Genomic DNA, 20,377 nt, shown 5'->3' on the forward strand with positions numbered 1-20,377 from the left:
CTCTCCTTGGTTACTTTCCATCCATTGTTTCTTGTCTTGCCTTCTGTTGTTTTGGAAAATAAGTCTTGTCTGTACTATTGGAACTTGGACAGAAATCATCTATATAACTGTTTGAAACATGCACACAGCTTCCTCAGATTACTTGCTTATTCATATTTATGAATGCAGTTGTAGAGACTAGCATTGGGTTATTCAAAATGCAATCCTGTTCTATTTCTTGTGTATTAAATGTTCTCTAGTGTTAAGCTCAGGTCTCAGCACAATTATATAGATTTTGGGGATGAAGATGCATGCCAGTAAACCAGCACTGGAAGACAGGATAGAAAAGATCTCTACAGCCACCATGTACTTCCCTTTGGTGCTCAGGTAAGTGGGGACAAAGGTCAGCCAAACGCTGCAGAAAACTAACATGCTGAAAGTAATGAACCTGGCTTCATTAAAACTGTCTGGCAACTTCCTGGCTAGGAAGGCCACAGTGAAGCTGAGAAGAGCCAAAAAGCTTAAGTAGCCCAAGACACAGTAAAACATGGTGATGGACCCTTCATGACATTCTGCTATGATTTCTTCATGGAGTGTTTCCATGTCCAAATTGGGAAACGGAGGAGACGTTCCCAGCCAAACAATACAAATACTTGCTTGAATGAAGGAGCAGAAGCAGATAATAGAATAGGCCAACTTTTGCCCCACCCATTTGTGGAATAGGCTTCCTGGCTTTGATGCTAGGAATGCTATAATGACTGTGATGGTTTTGGCCAAAATAGAAGAAATTGCAACAGTGAAGATGATACCAAATGCTATTTGTCGGAGGAGGCAGGTCACCTTACCGGGATATCCAATGAACAAAAGAGAGCAGAGGAAACAGAGAAAAAGAGAGATCAGGAGGAGATAGGTGAGGTTGCAGTTGTTGGCTTTGACAATAGGAGTGTCCCGTTGCTTAATGAAGATTGTAAACACCAAAGCTGTAACCAGACAAAAGAGAAGAGCCAAAGATACGAGAGTAATGCCCAGCGGCTCTTCAAAGGAGAGGAAGTTCAGTGTCTTTGGAATGCACTCATCATGAACTTGGTTTGGAAATTGTTCTTTTGGGCAAACAATACAATTCTCCATGTCTGAAATTAAAGGAAAGAAATAAATTTATTTTACTATTTTTAGAGCAACCTTCTCAGGTGTCCTTCTTAGTAACAATTTCATGACAGAAACCAGTAAATGCTAGTACACCCAAAAATGGTAAACTCGGTGACAGTAAGTGATCAAATTCTCCCACTTTAGTAATGACTCAATCATGGCCTGCAGTCAGAAAAAGTTCAAGTAGATGCACAATATTTGCATGTTTCAATAGCAAAAAATTAGAAGAGAGACCCTCAGAAAAGAATCAGAGTAAGATTCTCTTCATTTAGCTTTAACTGGAACATCGTACAGTGTCCAGAGAAGAAACTACTCAAAATTATGATAAAATAAATAAATAACAATAGCTATTAGATCATAAGGGCTCAAAGGCTGACCAAAACATGAAAATGTATTGTACAGTTCTTAGATGGATATTTATGCTATGTGATTGCTGTGGGATTTAGTTATTGTATCCCATCATCAAGCAGAGTAAGATTCCAATTGGGCCTGGAGTCATGGATGATATAGAAAGAAAACTGTGCTCCAAAATAATTGAGATTTGTTTTCAGGTGATGCAACTTACCCATTTGGTTTGATATCATCCTTTCTGGACATGGAGCACAATCATAGCAGCAAAATTTCTCCCCTTCCTTCTTTGTCTTTCTGGATCCAGGTGGACAAGGATCATTGCATAAGGAAAGAGGTGGCAACTATTCAAAAAGTCAGGAAGTTAGTAAAATCAATCAATCAATCAATCAATCAATCAATGTCAGTCAGTCAATCACTCTATACCTATAAGATCTGCCTGTTTCTCTCTCTCTCTCTCTCTCTCTCTCTCTCTCTCTCTCTCTCTCTCTCTCTCTCTCTCTCTCTCTCTCTCTCTCTCTCTCTCTCTCTCTCTCTCTCTTATCTATAATCTCCAGTGCTTTTTTTGTAAAAGAAAAAGGTGCCGGAACTCACACATGTCATACAACCCGCCTTGCCTACCCTACAAGTTTCCATCCAAAAAAAGGTGCTGGAACTCCATTCTGAGCGTTCTATGACAAAAAAAGCCCTGAATCTATTTATCTATCATCTCTCTCTCTCTCTCTCCCTCTCTCCCATCACTAACTCTATCATCTCTCTCTCTCTTCTCTCTCTTGCTTCTATCTATCTATCTATCTATCTATCTATCTATCTATCTATCTATCTATCTATCTATCTATCTATCTATCATCATCTATTTCATCTCATCTCATCTCATCTCATCTCATCTCATCTCATCTCATCTCATCTCATCTCATCTCATCTCATCTCATCTCATCTCATCTCATCTCATCTCATCTCATCTCATCTCATCTCATCTCTATCATCTTCCTACCTTGTTTCCCTGAAAATAAGACCTGGTTTTATATTTCTTTTGCCTCCAAAAGAGGCACCAGGTCTTATTTTTGGATGTCTTACCCGCTTAGCTTAGGACCACTGCAGCCAGGCCTCCCACTCCCCGACACCTCCCTCACTTCACCAGCCTACCTCTGTGGCCACTTGCCATTGCTCTCGTGTGGCACCCCCGACTTCTGTTTTGCCGTCAGAGGCCTTCCGGAAGCCTTCCAGAGCTCATTTCTCAGCTGCAGAGGCCTTTCTGGAAGGCCTGTGATGCCAAAATGGAAGCTGGGGGCGGTGTGCATATCAATCTGGAGCTTGTTTCTCAGCTGCAGAGGCTTTTCTGGAAGGTCTCTGACAGCAAAACAGAGGCTGAGGGTGACCCAGTAGTGAGCGCTGCAGAAAATGTGGGCCTATGAGGTGAGGGCATGGGAGGCCTGGCTTCAACTGTCCTAAGGTAAGTGGTTGCAGGGTATATGGGGCAGCTCCAACTCCCCATCTCTGCCCTAGCTTGATTTTTACCCATGCACCTCACCCCACCTCATGCAATCAGGTGCAATGGAGTGGGCGGGGTCTTAAGTAGGGCTTATTTTTGGGGTAGGGCTTATATTGGGCACACATGTGAAAATCAAGCTAGGTCTTATTTTCGTGATAGGTCTTATCTTAGGGGAAACACAGTAGCCACTTACATACAATATAGGGGTTGTGTTGGAATCCAATTGTAATTCAATCCCTTTAGGGAAGGTAAGGACATTCACATTGTGCCAGCATGAAAGGAAACTTTAAGCCTTGGGCTACTTAAATTTGTGTATGAAATTAAAGACAGATAGCTCTTTGCCAGTCAGCTGTGAATGGCACATTCTTGGAGTGGGCCTGCTCTGTAAGACTGGAATTTAGTTACTCTGCTAGTGATCTGCCCATCTCAGCTGATCTTTTGTATTTCCTGTGTAAGATCTCAAATAATACCTGGGGATATGTGGCATGCATGGCAAAAGGTGTACAGAATTTTTCTCACTTAGACAATATAATTATTAATATACCTGAGTAAACTCTGATTGCCACTGGATTCTCTCCTCATTAATCACAAAGGCTTTTCCTAGAGAATTGTGCGGGCGCATTTCTCCAATGTGGATTCTGACATAAGAATTATTTGGGAAAGTGATCAAGTTCACAATGTCAAATCCAGCCTCTAATTTTCCCTGCTCGTTCAAACTAATTTCATCTCCAGCAGTGTTGTTGAAGGTAATTCTCTGCAGAAATGAGTGGACCTTCAAAAAAAGATGAATAAGAGAAAGGTTTGAAATATTCATGCTATATTCTTTCAAGTGGTGAACATGGATGGTCTTGGGAACACTACCCATTCAGAAACCATTGTTAAAGAATGGAACTATTTTTATTTTACAAAAGTTTCAGGACCAGCAGTGCTCAACTACCAATCAGTGACAGAACCAACCATCTCCTCACCAGTTGAATTTTGTACCTCACAAACAACCAGTCATGTGACCAACTGATCACAACACCACACAGGACCTATATAAACAGAGAAGAAACCAAACAAGACACTTCACCACAAACTGCGCTGAAGATATTACCTAGTTTGGTAACAAAATGTCCAGGAACTAAACAGCAAGCTTGAAGAACAAACCTCTGTCAAAATTTTATTTTATTTTCTATTTTAAAAAAGCATGGATTTCCCTATACAATATGATTCACTAATTTTAATATTTTAATATTTATGATTTTATTGTAGTGTAAGCCATCCGGAGTTGCTTTGGGTAGTGAAATGGGCAGTACATATGTTTAATGAAAAAATAATAATAAACTTGACGAATATCAGAATGGTGGGTAATGGAGATCCCTCAGTTGTACAGGTAGTCCTAGTTCATTTAATGACTGTTCAAAGTTACAATGATACTAAAAAAAGTGACATGACCATTTTTCACATTTACAACTATTGTAGCATCTGCATGGTCATGAGATCAAAACTCGGATGTCTGGCAACTGGATTATATTTATGTTGGTTGCAGTGTCCTGATGTTATATAATCACTTTTTGCAACTTTCTGACAAGAAAAATCAATGGGAAGCTGGATTCAACAAAGTAGAACACAACCCACTTCTTGGTAAGCTAGAAAAATGTGGGATAGACAACATCACCACCAGATGGATTTGTAACTGGCTGACAAACCATATTCAATGAGTAATCCTTAATGGTACTACTTCTATGTGGAGGGAAGTAAGCAGTGAGGTACCACAAGGTTCCATCTTAGGCCCAGTACTCTTTAATATCTTCATAAATGATTTAGATGAGGGAATAGAAGGGGAACCCATCAAATTTGCAGATCACACCAAGCTAGCAGGAATAGCCAACACCCCAGAAGGCAAACTCTGGATCCAAAAGGATCTTGATATATTTGAACAAAGGGCTCTGTCCAACAACATGAAATTTAATGTGGAGAAATGCAAGGTTTTACACTTAGGCAGGAAAAACCAAAGGTACAAGTACAGATTAGGCAACACCTGGCTGAAAAACAGTAACTGTGAGAGGGACCTTGGATGCCCTAGTGCATGCAGGGCTTTTCAACCAGTGGTACGCGTACCACCTGTGGTACTTTGCCATGTGGCAGGTGGTACGCGACTGCTAGCCCAGTGTATCAGGGGAGAGGAATGAGCCAAAGCTAGCCAAGCCTGAGGGAGAGGCATCTGCAGCTGCAGGACTGTCTGGGTTTGACAGAAGCCACAGGAGCCTGCAGGGCTCCAGCTGATTGGTGCTTCCGGAAGCAGTGTGGAGCTGGTGGTGAACTTAAGAAAAGTGGGGGGGGGGGAAGCAGAGGAGAGGCTATAAAAGGAGGTGGTTTGGGCAGGAAAGGGAAAAAAAGACAACAGGGAAAGAAGGAGAGGTCAGCTGGCAGGGAGGAAATAGGGATAGAGAAGCAGTAGCTGTTGCTGGAAGGAAAGGTCCCCTGGTTCATTTTCTCCAGCCAGGAGAATGCAAACAGCGCTGATGAGATAAAAGCCGGAGGATTGAATTCTCCAACTGCTACACTGAAAACAGGAACCGGAAACCAGATTTTAGTACAGTTTTTACAGCGTTTTGTAATTCAGAGGCTCCTTTGTGTGCTTTGGTTATTGGAATATTTTAGTCTGTATTTTAGGCTAGCAATGAGTCTAAAGTGTTGACTTCCGTAGGTTTAATCCCTTTAAATAAATGTAATTAGTTTTACCCCCTTATCTTGAGTCTGTCTATGGCTTTCGGAAAGTTTTCTTTGAAGGTAAACAGGTTTAATTTGAAAGCTAAAGCTTTTTGCAATTGGTGGAGCCTTTCAGTCATAGATTGCAACATTGTGACACATGACACCCCTGAGGCAGCTTAAAGAAAAAAACAACCCACAGAGTTTATGTGTTTATTTTATGAGCTTTTCTTGCTTCGCACTTGATTCCTGTGTCTTTAAGGGTACAGAGAAGGGATTGGGGGGGGGGTGCATTCTTATTACACTGTGGAAGGAGAGCTAAGAAGGGCCGACCAGCTAGCTCAGGGGTCTACAAACTTAGCAACTTTAAGACCTGTGGACTTCAACTCCCAGAATTCCTCATCTAGCCATGATGGCTGAGGAATTCTGGGAGTTGAAGTCCACAGGTCTTAAAAGTGACACGTTTGAAGATCCCTGAGCTAGCTGGTAGTGGTGCATATTAATAAACATGGATAAATTCATCATACATTTGTCAGTGCAACGGGAAAGTGATTCAGCAAAGGAACAGCCACCAAAGAAATTAAAACTGGTACTTTTTTCCTTTTTTCCTACAGTTTGTAATATTTTATTAGATTACAGAATAAAACAGAAAAATACAAAAGCAAATTATAGGATACAGTGGGGAGGAAAAAGGGAGGAAAAGTGAGGGGGAGAAGAAAAAAAAGAACAGACTTCCTCTGTTGCAGTAGAAGGAAGCATTAACATTGAACCTCAACTTTTTACTTTTCCATAATATTATAAACTAGCCATTTCTATAACAACAAATGAATCTAATCAGTAAAACTCCAAATCCCCCCCCCTTTTTTTAGTCATCAAGTTTTTGACACCTTGCTAAACACTGGTGGTGCTTAAATATTGTCATGCTCTAAAAAGTGGTACAATCTGTGATAAGGATGAAAAGCCCTGCCCTAGTGGATATGAGTCAGTCAGTAATATGCAGCAGCAGCCAAAAAAGCTAATACAATCCTTGGTTGTATGTACATAGACATAGAATCAAACTCACTTTATAAAGACTTAGTAAAACCACACCTGGAATATTGCCTCCAGTTTTGGTTACCACATTACAAAAAAAAGATGTTGAGACTTTGGAAAAAGTACAAAGAAGAGCAACTAAGATGAGTAAAGGCCTGGAGACTTAAACATATGAATGGGTGGCACTTAGATCCTAAAAAAATAGCAAGTATGTATCCGAACTGCCAGCCCAAATGTTGGAGGTGTGGTTGTGAGGATGCAACGTATTTTCATATATGGTGGACTTGTAAAAGGGTTAAAGCTTTTTAGATTAAAATTTGGTGGAATATGCAAAAAATATTCAAGAAAAGGATAAAGTTTTGTCCGCAATTGTTTTTACTGGGCATTATCACAGATACTACCGTTGTGGACACTAAGTTGATGTTGAATTTAATTACGGCAGCGAGACTTTTAGTAGCACAATATTGGAAGAAGGAAGAACTGCCGACTATAGAAGAATGGACTTTAAAAGTTTCCAATCTGGCGGAAATGGCAAAGATTTCAGCGTATTTGAAAGACCAATTGCAACAGAGATATATTGTGGAGTGGAGAAGATGGATTGATTATATCCAGAATAAATATGGGACTAAAAAGTTTCACTTAGCATTTGAATAAGTAGTGGATTTATATGATGTATAACTAGCTTGTAGTTATTTTATTAAGAGTTAAAGTGCGATAGAATTTAATATTTTATTGTTGTTTGCATATTTTAGATTATGTTTGTTTGTATTTTTATACCCTGTATTTAGCTCTGGGAAGTCGAGGAGAGGGGGGAGGGGAGGGGAGAGTTGGGGAGGTTTGGGGAGAGGGGAGGGGGAGGGGAGGGGTTTTGTATTCAAAAATGTACTGTAAAACTTTTCAATAAAAAAAACATATGAATGGTTGCAGGATTTGGGTTTGGCTAGTCTAGAAAAAAGATGGACTAGGTGTTAACTCCTGGGTGCCACGTGTAATGACCAGGAGACGACAATCAGAGTTTACACCTTTATTGATTACAATATGGAACTGAAGAACTTCTCTCCTGTTGCCCTCTTATAGATTCCCCGCATCCCCGCAGTCAGCCAACCAGCTGGCTCTATTCTCCCACCGGACAGGTGACACCCAACCCGGTGTCCTACATTTCCCGCCGAACAGGTTGACCAATCAGGTCACTTGACCAATGCCACCAGGTGTTAATGTGGCATACACAACACTAGGGGTGACATGAGAGCAATATTCCAGTATTTGAGATGTTGCCACAAAGAGGAGGGGGGGTCAACTTATTTTCCAAAGCACCAGAAGGCAAGACAGAAAACAATGGATGGAAACTAATCAAGGAAAGCAGCAACCTGGAATTAAGGGGAAACTTCCTAACAGCGAGGACAATTAACCAGTGTAACAGCCTTCAGAAGTTGTGGGTGCTTCATCAATGGAGGTTTTTAAGAAGTCCAGTCTTCAATCACTTTTCTGAAATGGGCAGACACGTCAAACACAAGGCCTGTGGGCCAGATCCAGCTCACAATGTGGTTAGATATGGCCCGCAGGGCTGTCCTGGAAAAAGCGAAGGACCGGCCTGTAGTGGCTTGGCCTGGACCAGGCCAACCGGGCACTGATCTGCAACCAGGTGATGGCCATCTGAACCAGCACTTCCCTTTCACCCAGGACACCAGCCCTTGCATGCTCACTGCCTCCTGTGTGCAGTACCCGGGGGCAGGGCCAAGGTGGCTTGGTGGCCCCTTGCTGGCTCCAGGGTGGCACTGCAGATCTAAGGCTGACTGCGTTCCAGCTGGATGGCCGCACCAAGTTTTAGATCAGCACCTGCACCAGTGCCTCCATGCCCTGCTTACCGGCCTGGCCTCCCAGCCCACAAGGCTTCCCTTTCACTTCCCTCACCACCACATGGGAAAGCCATGGCTTGTGGTGACAGGGCCACTGGCAATGCTGCCAATCTCTCCCCTACCTATCATCCCTTACTGAGCATGGAGGAAGGAAGGAGATGGGGGGGGGAGGAAATGTAATGGGACCCTCAGGCCATAGTACTTCTGCCTGACAGTGTGTGATGGGCGATAGGTGATCGTAGGGGCTGTGGGGACGGGACGCAGCAGGGAATGGAGGTGGTGTGTGGCTTCCGGCATTGTGGGAGGGATTGCGGATGAAGAACTGCCCTTTCGGCAGGTGTAGATGCACTCCAGGCATGGAGGCAATGGAGGGGAGGGTGGACAAAAAACTGCCAGAGGCATTAGGCAGAGGCTTCCCATTTTGTTTGTTCTGAACTTAACATCTTCAGTGATTCACTTAACAAGTATGGCAAGAAAGGTCATAAAATGGGGCAAAGTTCACTTAACAAATGTCTTGCTTAGCAACAGAAATGTTGGGCTACGTTGTGACTGTAAGTCAAGGACTATCTGTATTCTAGCCAATTTAAAAAAAAAACATGAGAAAGCTTACCTGCCAAGGTTCCACTTTTTTTACTTTTCTGGCACAACTCTCCCTTACTTGATGGGTGGATCGCGATGTGAAAGCTTTGTGCAAGCTATGTGCCAGAGCAGAAACTGCATTGTAGATGCTGTAACTGTGGCCAGTCATACTCATTTCAAAGAAAGGTGCAAGAAGACTCTCCAGGTGTTCTTCTCCATGACAGGTGCCATTTGTACAGTCAAAAGCTTGTTCCCAAAAACTGGAAATAAAGCCATCTCTTTTCCTATTAGGAAGGCTGATTTTCTGAAGAAAATTCTGAAATCCTGGTGGCTGTTTTGTATGAAACATGAAGGCAAGCGCTCCATGAAACATTAGCATCGGAAATGACTTTTGCAGGAGATGTAAAGTGAAGTCATTTTGAGCAGTTGTAATCCACACCTTTGAGGTAGACAAAGTCCCAGTGTAAGTTGGATCAGTTACAAGATAAACTCCTAGTAGCAATGCTGAAGCCAACCACATCACAGTTATGTTTTCACCATATACAATAATTGCCTGGGCTTTTTTCTCTTTAAAAATGCTGAGATGACTCACTGCCTCGTTGATTACGTCAGAAATGCTACCGAAATTCTGATTTTTGTCAACTCTTGCTGTGAATTCAGAGCAGATCTTATTTTTCAAAAGCAGAGGTTCCAAGATCTGCAAAAAATGTTCTCCATCTAGGTTATTCACTAAGATGAGCCCTACCCATTTCCACTTGAAATGCAGAAGGAGCTGGATTAAACCCTCATACTGAAGAGCTTCATTAGGGACCATACGATAAAAAGATGGAGAATGTGACTCAGCAGGAATTTCTAATTCAAACAAGCCATACGAAATCTAGAGCAAGGAAACAGAAGGAAGGAAACAGAAAACCAAACATAGTAAGTAAAAATCTGAGAAACAAACAAAGCGAGAAAGAAAAACTTATTTTTACAGAATTCTGTGTTTTTTTTTAAAAAATTTTTTTCCAGTTCAAATGATTTACTTCCAAATGGAACTGGAAAAAATATTTAAAGCATTCATTTGAGTTTTCGCAGAATGTACTTCTTTTCCTTAATATATAGACTGCATGGATCATATTTATTTATATATTTAAAATGTATATCATTGTGGATGTTTGTAATAAATATTAGTAGACATCTATTAACAGCTTGAGGGATGCGGTGGCTCAGTGGGTTAGGACGCTGAGCTTGTCGATCAGAAGATCAGCAGTTTGGCGGGTCGAATCCCGAGTGCCACGTAACAGAGTGAGCGCCTGTTACTCGTCCCAGCTTCTGCCAACCTAGCAGTTCGAAAGCATGTAAAAATGCAATTAGAAAAATAGGGACCACTACGGTGGGAAGGTAACAGCGTTCCGTGTGCCTTTGGCGTCTAGTCATGCCGGCCACATGACCACGGAGACGTCCTCGGACAAGCGCTGGCTCTTCGGCTTTGAAACGGAGATGAGCACCGGCCCCTAGAGTTGGAAACGACTAGCACGCATGTGCAGGGGAACCTTTACCTTTATTAACAGCTTAATTATTTAAAGCAGCTAATGACTGAAGAGAGAGTAATAGACTTGTAAATATCTCATGATCTCTAAACCATCAAGTTAATAACTTCAAAGGAAGACAAGAAAGACTTATCTGTAATAAGTTCCTGAGTCTATAGTTTTAGCTTCTACCTGTGGAATTTTGAAGAGCTGAAAAATTTCTGCCATACGTGAGGAGGTATCAGAACTTAATCCTCCAATAATTCCTATGAGATTTTGGGTTGCCCGACATAGGTAGTTGGGAACAAACTCATGTACTTTGAAGAGCAGATCCAGGCTGGTACGATAGGTCATCTTTGAATCAGAGTAGCTATCATAGATTTGGAATCCAAGGGTGATATTAGGCAAGATTTGGGGGTCCTGATTGATCTCTTTTATGGCGAACTCCAAAGACAAAACATGTTGGTAGAATTTTGTCACCACACTGCAAATAAAGTTATTTGGGTGATGAAAGAACCTCTTGTAACTTTTCAACAGTTGCAAATAAATAGAATGTCACAAAATGTAAAAAAAAAGAAATTGAAGAGAAGGGGAAAGAAGAACTGTTGACAGCTGGAGAGAGGAGAAAACAGAATAAAAAGCAAAGGAAAAAGAATCTGAAGAATATGTTAAATGAAAGAAAAGGAGACTTTGGAACTTTGGACTACCAAACATTGTTCTTGCAAAATTTCTTCTGCCCTCATGCTGGCTGGGAATTTGGGGAGTCCACACATTTTAACGTTGCCATGTTTAAAACACACTGTTTTATACTTTGAATATAGTACTTCACTTTGAATAAGGTTTTAATTGTCCACAAACAACTCATGCTTTAAGTAAATGAAATATTATGTACCTTCCTTGATTTGAAATACTAAACTTCTAGTTAAAGAAAAACATAGGAGTAGCAACCAGGTAAATATATGTAAATGTATTTGTTCTTCTACTCCTCTCCAAACAGTCCCTGGTTTCATCGTGGTTTGTTTCACAAAATAATTTTAGCATGTAGCCCGTAAATCTCCTAATTTGAGGCTTTCTGTTGAGAATGTTTCACTAGATTGGAAGTGAATGAAAATTGATAATCCACTATATATGAAATTGCCTTAATATAACAGAGAATGGATAATCTTCAATTCTGATAGTGTTTATTTTTCTCCCACCCCAGTTCTTAATGTTGTTTGGTGGGGGACTATCAGTTGGAATAGAGCACCTAGAAGACCTTGGAGGTCTTCTAGTCCAACCTTCTGATCAAGCAGGAGATCCTATACCATTTCAGACAAGTGACTGTCCAGTCTCTTCTTAAAACTTCCTGTGATGAAGCACCCACAACCTCTGATGGCAAGCTGTTCCACTGGTTAATTGTCCTCACTGTTAGGAAGTTTCTCCTTAATTCTAGCTTGCTTTTCTCCTTGATTCATTTCCATCCATTGTTTCTTGTCCTGCCTTCGGGTGCTTTGGAGAATAGCTTGACTCCCTCCTCTTTGTGGCAACCTCTCAAATACTGGAAAGCTGCTATCATTTCTTCCCTAGTCCTTCTTTTCTAAAAAAAATAAATCTATTTATTTTATTTATTTATTTATCAAATTTATAGGCTGCCAATTTTACTACAAGTTAGCTCTGGACGACTTACAATAATTTAATCTACATTAATCTCTCTAATTCTCTAAATTTGTTTTCTGTAAAGAATAAGGTACGAAATATTGAGAGTGAGCAAAGCTTTCTACATTCACCTTTGAAAGATAAAATCAGCCAAAAAAAAGGGCTAGCTTAGCTGGGCTGAATAAGAATAACAAGACTGTCTGAATTTTTAGGAAGAAAATATTCAACTATCAATAGAAAGAATAGAGGTAAATTGAACTTATTTTTGATCATATAAAACAGAAGACTGTACATAGAGAAAGGAATGGCTGGAAATTTAGGAGGTGGTCTTTTCTTTAATGTTTTCATTCTTGAGCAAGTTAACAGCTGGCTTAGTAGCCACACTGAAGAATATAGAAGAGGTCTATTTCTTTATAACTGATGCAATAGCAACCATATTTAATCTCCTCATCTTCAGGTTATGCAGCCAAAACAGAATAAAATTGGCCAACAAACGTTTAAGGATCCTACCAAAGATGTTTTTTCATGAGGCAACTGGATTTTCTTGCTTTTCTTTGAAGCTTTTGGGATGTGAAGCGAAACATCTTCAAAAAACCCAGCAAGAAACTCCAGTTGCCTCATGAAAAAGCATCTTTGGGACAACTATGACTTTGATGACTGAGAAGCTCCATAGACATTAAGGATCCTCCTATTCTTGTTTTTTTTTGTAACCTTGGAACTATAGAACTATTCACAGGGAGAAGTGCTTGGCTGATTGTTAGCATATCCGTTTTCCATGGTTCTTTTCAAGTTTAATTCCTGCAATCAGCAAAAGTCAAGTAATTAAATAAGTAGTGAAAGGGATCACTTATCTGTAGAGCTGCCTCCAATGACATAAGATGATATAAGGTGAAAAGAACAAATAATTTGATCTGATACATGGATTTGAACCATTCATATTTTTAAAATAAAGGATGAAGCACTCCCCCCTTCCATTTTAAAAGGACAGGAAAAACTGATAGCCACAGAATCATAAAGCCTCAGTAAAATAACATCTCTGTTGGAAGACTTGAAAGATCTACCTATGTGGTTGCTAAAAGAGGACAATTTCTTGATGGCACATAATCCATAACATCAAGCTTCACCTTATGGATCAGACTGGGAATTGATTTCTTACAATGGGAAGGTAAACGATTCCTCAGAAGGGTGCACATTGTACACATAGTTGGGGAATCCATAATGAAGGAGTGATGCTATCCCACCAATGATGTATTTGCCTTCCTGGTGCCATTCATGCGGAACAGACACTGCAGAGGTTCCAGTGCATTTAATGTTTTCTAATGTGATGGTCATCTGGGAGGTCAGCAGTAGGGCAATACTTAACTGTACTTTAGCCCTCATAGTCCTGCAGGCAAACATTTGTCTGCAGTTTGTCTCTCTCCTGGTTGCCTGCAGCACTATTCCTGCAATCAACATTTGTTCATGCCAGTTGTTTTGATGGAACTCTAACTGCTGATAAGAGAGTTCATACAATTACAAAGTTATGCTTTTAGTACTGAAACGTCCCTTATGCAAAGCTGCTCAAGATTCAGAGGAAGTGGGTTCCTACTGACACTCAAACTTAACCTTATGCACGAATGGAAATGTGGACAATTTTTCTGTTTTTGTCTGCTGATTTTTGTTGTTCTCTAGTGTAATTTTCGGATCTCTGGAGAGTTGACTCATGACATTAATTACAATATTTGTGATAAGTAGGGAAAAGGTAAGTGAAGTGCAGAAGTGCAAATGTTTGTGTAATGTCAAAACAACTTGATTTGGTTTATTGCAATTCCTTAAACTTTGGAATGATATAGGCAACATTGCTTGGCAGAAGGAAAAAGGAAGTGCGCTAGATGTTATGGCAGTGGGCAAAAATAAAGAGAGTGGGACAGTCCATCATATAGCCATGGCCTATACTATGGAGGGCTGTATAAGTGAGCACCACTAATTGAACTGCAGCTAGAGGCTTCCAGTTCACCAGTATAATTGGTATAGCTAGATAACTGTTAGAAGAATTTTGTCCCTTAGTTTGTTTCTAGTTCAGATTAAAATGCCAGATGCTACAGTTCAGAGTTCAAAAGTTTTATTTAGCACACAAGGCAAAAGCATTGAGATCTGAGTGTGTCCAACCTCTTTGCAAAGGGTGCAAAGCCATTTTAAGTCATGTGTGATGCTTAGCCAAATATCAGATTAACTGAATAATAGAGTTGGAAGGCAACTTGGAGCTCTTGTAGTCCAACCTCCTTTTCAAGGAGGAAACCCTATACGATTTCAGACAAATGATTGTCCAATCTCTTCTTAAAAGCCTCCAGTGTTGGAGCACCCACAACTTCTGGAGGCAAGTCATTCCACTGATTAATTATTCTGTCAGGAAATCTTTCCTTCATTCTAGGTTGGTCCTCTCCTTGATTAGTAAGCATTAATTGCTTTATGTTTTTTTTAATCCAATTTATATCCCACCCTTCTCTGAAGACTCAGGGCGGCTTACAATCTAAGCACAAATCAATGTGCTTAGCAATAGCCTTCATTCTATGTATATGCCTGCTTATTAGGGCTTTCGGCCCCCCCAAGCGGCAATATTACAAAGTCAGCTTATTGCCCCCAACAATCTGGGTCCTCATTTTACCTACCTCGGAAGGATGGAAGGCCGAGTCAACCTTGAGCCTGGTGGGACTCGAACCTGCACTAACTGCAGGCAGCTGGTGTTACTTAAGGAGGCATTAGCCCAGTGCTCCACCAAATGTTCTCCCTTCAGGTGCTTTGGAGAATAGGTTGTGCAAAGTTGCGTGCAAAGTCACATGGTTGAATGGAGAGACGGACACTTGAGCTGGGTAGTATTTCTTTATTGAGTCAGAAATGAAGCTGGGGCAAAGGGGTTACCTGGCGTCTCTTTATACCTGCCCAGGTGAATGGTGACCAATAGATTTAAACCTGGGCTTCCCACCAGTGCAGGTGGCCAATGGATTTGAACCCTGGCTTCCCGCCAGAGCTGACCATGCCCTGGGGCTGTCAACGACTCGCTCTATTCAGGCTTTCCCGCCGAAGCAGTTATAGCCTGGAGCTGTCCAGCCCCCTGCTGTGCTGACATTTCCGTGTATGCTTTAAAGGCATACACTACAGGTTGACTCCCCTCTTCTTTATGGCAGCCCTTTAGCTTTTTTTCCAATATCTCAGGGATTGACACAAAGAAGAGGGGGTTCAACCTATTCTTCAAAGCACCTGAAGGCAGAACATGAAGCAATGGATGGAGACTAATCAAGGAGAGACTCAATTTGAAACTAAGAAGAAATTTTCTAGCAGTGAGAATAATTAATCAGTGAAACAATTAAACAATGAAATTAATCAGTGGACTATGTCTAGCTCTTGAATTTTCAAGTTTTACTTTCCTAATAAGGACTAGCTTAATTTCTTATGTTCTAATTGGCATATTTTATCTCTTATTGCTATGAGAGTAACATTTGTCTTGCATTCCTTTTTAAACTACGTACACAATTCTCTTGTTTCTAAAATGACATTAGTTTAGCTGTTGGACTAATTTCCAATACTGTTCACTTCTTATATATGTGCAAAGCACAAACTTCCTTTCTAAAATGGCACCACTCCTGCCTCTGCAGCAACTATCTTCCAATACAACTCATCATGATATAGTTGCAATGAAGCAGAAAAATTAACATTACCCTCCTCTTAAAGAGGCACCAGCATTCGTGGTGAAAAAAAGTCTAATTTACATATACTTTATTTGTAGATGACTAAGCTGAACTGAAGGGCAAGGTCAAACACCTCATCAGTTTGGAGTCATTAACCCCTCATTAGAGACCAAATTCTACCCTTCCCCCTTGAAGTCCATTGACTCTTTTCTGGTGTCAATTTGCCCTGAGCATTAATGGATCAGATTCTTGTAACTGGTAGCATGAAATAAACTCAACTTTTTAAAAACTCTATTCTGGCTTCTGATTTCCTGTGGCTGAGATTATTAGCTATATGGATAATCTATTTCCTAATATATGTACTCTTTGGTATTAATTGAGTTTGGACAGAAATATTCAACTCTTTTAACTTTTGAAGACAACAAAGTCCATGGATAGCATGGATCATTGGTTTGAAAGAGAGGTAAAAGGCCATTTATGTTAACATTGAGCATCACTCTCTCAACAGAGGGGGAGGGATAAGATACCACCTATCTTCAGTCTTTAACACAGCTCTTGCAGCACTACCAAGATTCCACAACCAATTGCACTCTGATTCGAGTGACTCCAAGGGCACAGATAAACTCCCAAGAGGCATCAAGAGCTCTCATAGAGAGTGCTAACAACTGGAGGACAGCAAAGAAATGTAATCCTTCCATATCACACCATCTTATCAGAACTATCCTTCTATTACTCTGCCATCTAGTCTCAACTGTCAGTACCTATCCTTCCATTGTCTCCCACCATCACAACCAGTGAAGTTTCTTGGATGAGAAATGAAATGGTTTGTTCTTCTTCCTAATGTTAAAACAGTCCAGTTGTCTTTTGAAAAAGCACAATTGAGGTTCAGTCTTGTTCTTTTTCTATTTCTTATGTATTAAATGCTCTCTAGTGTTGAGCTCAGGTCTCCATATAATTATATAGATTTTGGGCATGAAAATGCATCCCAATAAACCAGCACCAGAAGATAGGATAGAGAAGATCTCCACAGCCACCATGTACTTCCCTTTGGTGCTCAGGTAGGTAGGGATAAAGGTCACCCAAACACTGCAGAAAACAAACATGCTGAAAGTAATGAACTTGGCTTCATTGAAACTGTCTGGTAACTTCCTGACTAGGAAAGCCACGGTGAAGCTGAGAAGAGCCAAGAGGCCCATGTAGCCTAAGACACAGTAAAACATGGTGATGGAGCCTTCATGACATTCTATGATGATTTCTCCAAGGAGTATCTCCATGTCCAAATCTGGAAATGGGGGAATAGTACTCAGCCAGATGGTACAAATACCTACTTGAATGAAGGAGCAGAAACAGATAATAGAATAGGCCACCTTTTGCCCCAGCCATTTGTGGAATACACTTCCTGGCTTTGAGGCTAGAAATGCTACAATGACTGTGATGGTTTTGGCCAAAATAGAAGAAATAGCAACAGAGAAGATGATGCCTAATGTCATTTGTCGGAGGATACAGGTTGTCTTATTGGGCTGTCCAATGAACAGAAGTGAACAAAGGAAACAAAGGAGGAGAGAGATAAGGAGAATATATGTGAGGCTGCGATTGTTGGCTTTGACAATGGGAGTGTCCCTTTGCTTAATGAAGATTGCAAGTACAAGACTTGTAATAAGAGAAAAAAACAGAGCCAAGGCAGAAAAAGTAATGCCCAAATATTCTTCAAAAGTCAGAAAGTTCAGTGTCTTAGGAATACATTGTACATGAGCCTCATTTGGAAAATGATCCTTGGAGCAACTCTTGCAATTTTCCATGTCTGGAAATAGAAGAAGATAAAATTATTTGAAAAGAATCCTAATCATTCTTTGGACTAGAAGCTACTTTATCAGGAAACCATCACATGTGTTTTGGAATGTATTTGAAATAGTATGGAAAAGTGTTGGTCTCATAATCCATATAATCCCTTGCTCACCCAAGAGCTGTAGTAGCCCCTGCTGGCCAATGCTCTATAGCATATAACTTTGGAGCTTATGCTCCAAAGGGTCTGCTTGAAATGCCCATTAGTCTGCAACCCTTATTTGACGGCTTGCTTGTCTAAGACTCTAGTCACATTTGGTCCTTTCTTAATGACCCACTTGGTCTCTGGGTTACAACTAAAACTGAGGCTACTGAGATCAGAATGGGATAACTCACTGTGCCAATTCACCACAGCCAACTTATCACAGGTCAATTCATCATGGCCAACTCAACACAGGACAACTCTCCATGGGACAATTCAACAATTCAGTTTAATTATTTAAAATAACAAAAAAATATTTTAATTTGTCATTCACATTTCATTTTGTCCCTACTTTTGCATCATTTCTTTAATGATTCTACTCCTCCATTTCTTCAATATTAGTGTAAGTCTTCTTCCGCGGCAAGTTGTCCTGCAGCGAGTTGGCTATAATGAGTTGGCCGTTGTGAGTTGGCTGTGACAAATTGTCCTAGATCCCCTGATATTACCATTGATAAGTGATGCAGTTATGTGACATTGTGCTTTATGACTGCATTACTTAGTCATATGAATCCCAGTCCCAATGATCATTGCAATGGTAGGACTACCTATATTGACATTCCTTCTTTTCCTGTGCCATTTACATGGTCACAAGGATTCCACCATAATGGTGCTATCTCAAATTCTTCATTCTCCTTTTCATGCTAATCTGGTTCTGGATCATGTGATTTTTGATGGATATCCATCTCTTGCTTCAGCATGCACAGAAACACCCACCTACTCATGGATACTCATATAAAAAAAGCTAGTGTACATATGTATTTAGATAAATAAATAAGGGATTACTGTGTTGTTACAAGTAAAAATAAATACTAAAATGCACTGTAAAATGTGCAGTTATGATAAAATAATAATATGATTGCAGTTTTATTTTTATCTTATTTTTCTTACCCTTCTGAGTTGAGATCATTCTTTCTGGACACAAAGCGCAATCATAGCAGCAAAATTTTTCCCCTTCCTTCCCTATCTTTCGGTATCCAGGTGGACAAAGGCCATTGCATAAGGAAAGAGGTGGCACCTATTTAAAAATAGGAAGGAACTATTATTAGGAAGACAGAATTTGCTTTGTGATAAATGAATTTCCAGTATGTAACATTTATAAGCATGTGGATGGACCAGGTATTGGGGGAGCAATTTAGGCATACAGGTAGTCATAATTTAGTGATTGGAATTAGGATTGGTAACTTGATCATTAAGCAAAGCACTCACTAAGTGAAACGTCACATGAGTATGGCTGTGCTTATGATTTTATTTCAGTTTTCCTGTGCTTTACAGAATCAGAAGGATGTGAATCATAACAGATGGCTGAGCCCAAACAAGGGGGAAGGTTTCTGGAACTGGACTCAAGAGAAAGTCAAGTAAAAGAGCAAATCTTATAACCTTCCTCCCATCATTCCCTTGCCATTGTGAATGTTCATTCTGGCATTGGAATAATTTGCAAGAAGAAAATTAATGTTTGTATTTACAGTCACTAGAGAGAAAGGGATTGCAAGAGAGTAAGCAGACACACAATTGGTAATACACATCTATGTATTGATCGCAAAAATGTGACTGAGAGGCATTGTGAAGGTCATAAATGCAGACTTTGCTTGCAAAGTTACTTTTCCATCATTGTTGTAACTGCAAATAGTCACTGTCTGAGGCAATCACTTAAAGTCTATGAGTATAATACTTATGTCCATAAAAAGTTGGTTTTAGCTCAACTTCCTTTAACTTTCACAGACAGAATTCAGGAATGAGATATCACATCTTAGCCTTGGCTACCCCAAAGAATGGCCTATTCATTGATTGATTGATTGAATGAATGATTCATTCATTCATTCAGTTTGCACATTGCCACTACCCAATGACTCTGAGTACTTAGTCACATTTGCTTCCTGCAATATGATACAAATGCTAAGTAAGAAAACTGTTCATAATTTATGGTGTGACTTTAGAGAGGTACTCTTATTTAAAACTGTATCTATCACATGCTGATTTTTGACACATGGGAACTCTAAGCATGTGGCACAGATTATGCATGAAGTCTATCACTGAAGATCATGCTATTGACATCCACCTGAGTGAATTTTTGGTTCCACTGGATTTGGTCATTCTTAATCATGAAGGTTTTCCATGGAGGATCCAGTTCCCCAACTTGGACTTTTACATAAGATTTATTTGGGAATGTGACCAAGTTCATAATGTCAAATCCAGCTACTAATTCACCCTGTTGATTGAATGCAATTTCATCTCCAGCACTGTTGTTGAATGAAATCCTCTGCAGGAATGAATGTAGCTAATAAGAGACAGAGTGAAATACAATACAGAAAGAAATGAAAAGAGTATTATTAAAGCACTACTATTTCCAATAATTTATCTGGATGGATTAAGATGCCCATTTTCTACCAATAAAAGAG

The 20,377-nt window shown here is 40.2% G+C and overlaps 2 protein-coding genes across 2 annotated transcripts; both read right to left on the minus strand.

Annotated features, from left to right (window-relative positions):
• Positions 1-210: 210 nt before the first annotated feature.
• On the minus strand, positions 211-10,991 carry LOC308678596 (vomeronasal type-2 receptor 26-like; the record flags this gene model as incomplete). The annotated part of the gene is made up of 5 exons (XM_081345822.1): positions 211-959; positions 2,636-2,882; positions 3,510-3,737; positions 9,719-10,003; positions 10,830-10,991. 5 exons carry the CDS (start codon positions 10,989-10,991, stop codon positions 211-213), a joined length of 1,671 nt encoding a protein of 556 aa, XP_081201948.1.
• A 5,848-nt stretch (positions 10,992-16,839) lies between these two features.
• On the minus strand, positions 16,840-17,736 carry LOC308678597 (vomeronasal type-2 receptor 26-like; the record flags this gene model as incomplete). The annotated part of the gene is made up of 1 exon (XM_081345823.1): positions 16,840-17,736. One exon carries the CDS (start codon positions 17,734-17,736, stop codon positions 16,840-16,842), a length of 897 nt encoding a protein of 298 aa, XP_081201949.1.
• Positions 17,737-20,377: the final 2,641 nt, after the last annotated feature.

Source organism: Vipera berus (assembly GCF_964194415.1).
Source record: "Vipera berus genome assembly, chromosome: Z".
In the NCBI taxonomy this organism is placed as follows: domain Eukaryota; kingdom Metazoa; phylum Chordata; class Lepidosauria; order Squamata; family Viperidae; genus Vipera; species Vipera berus.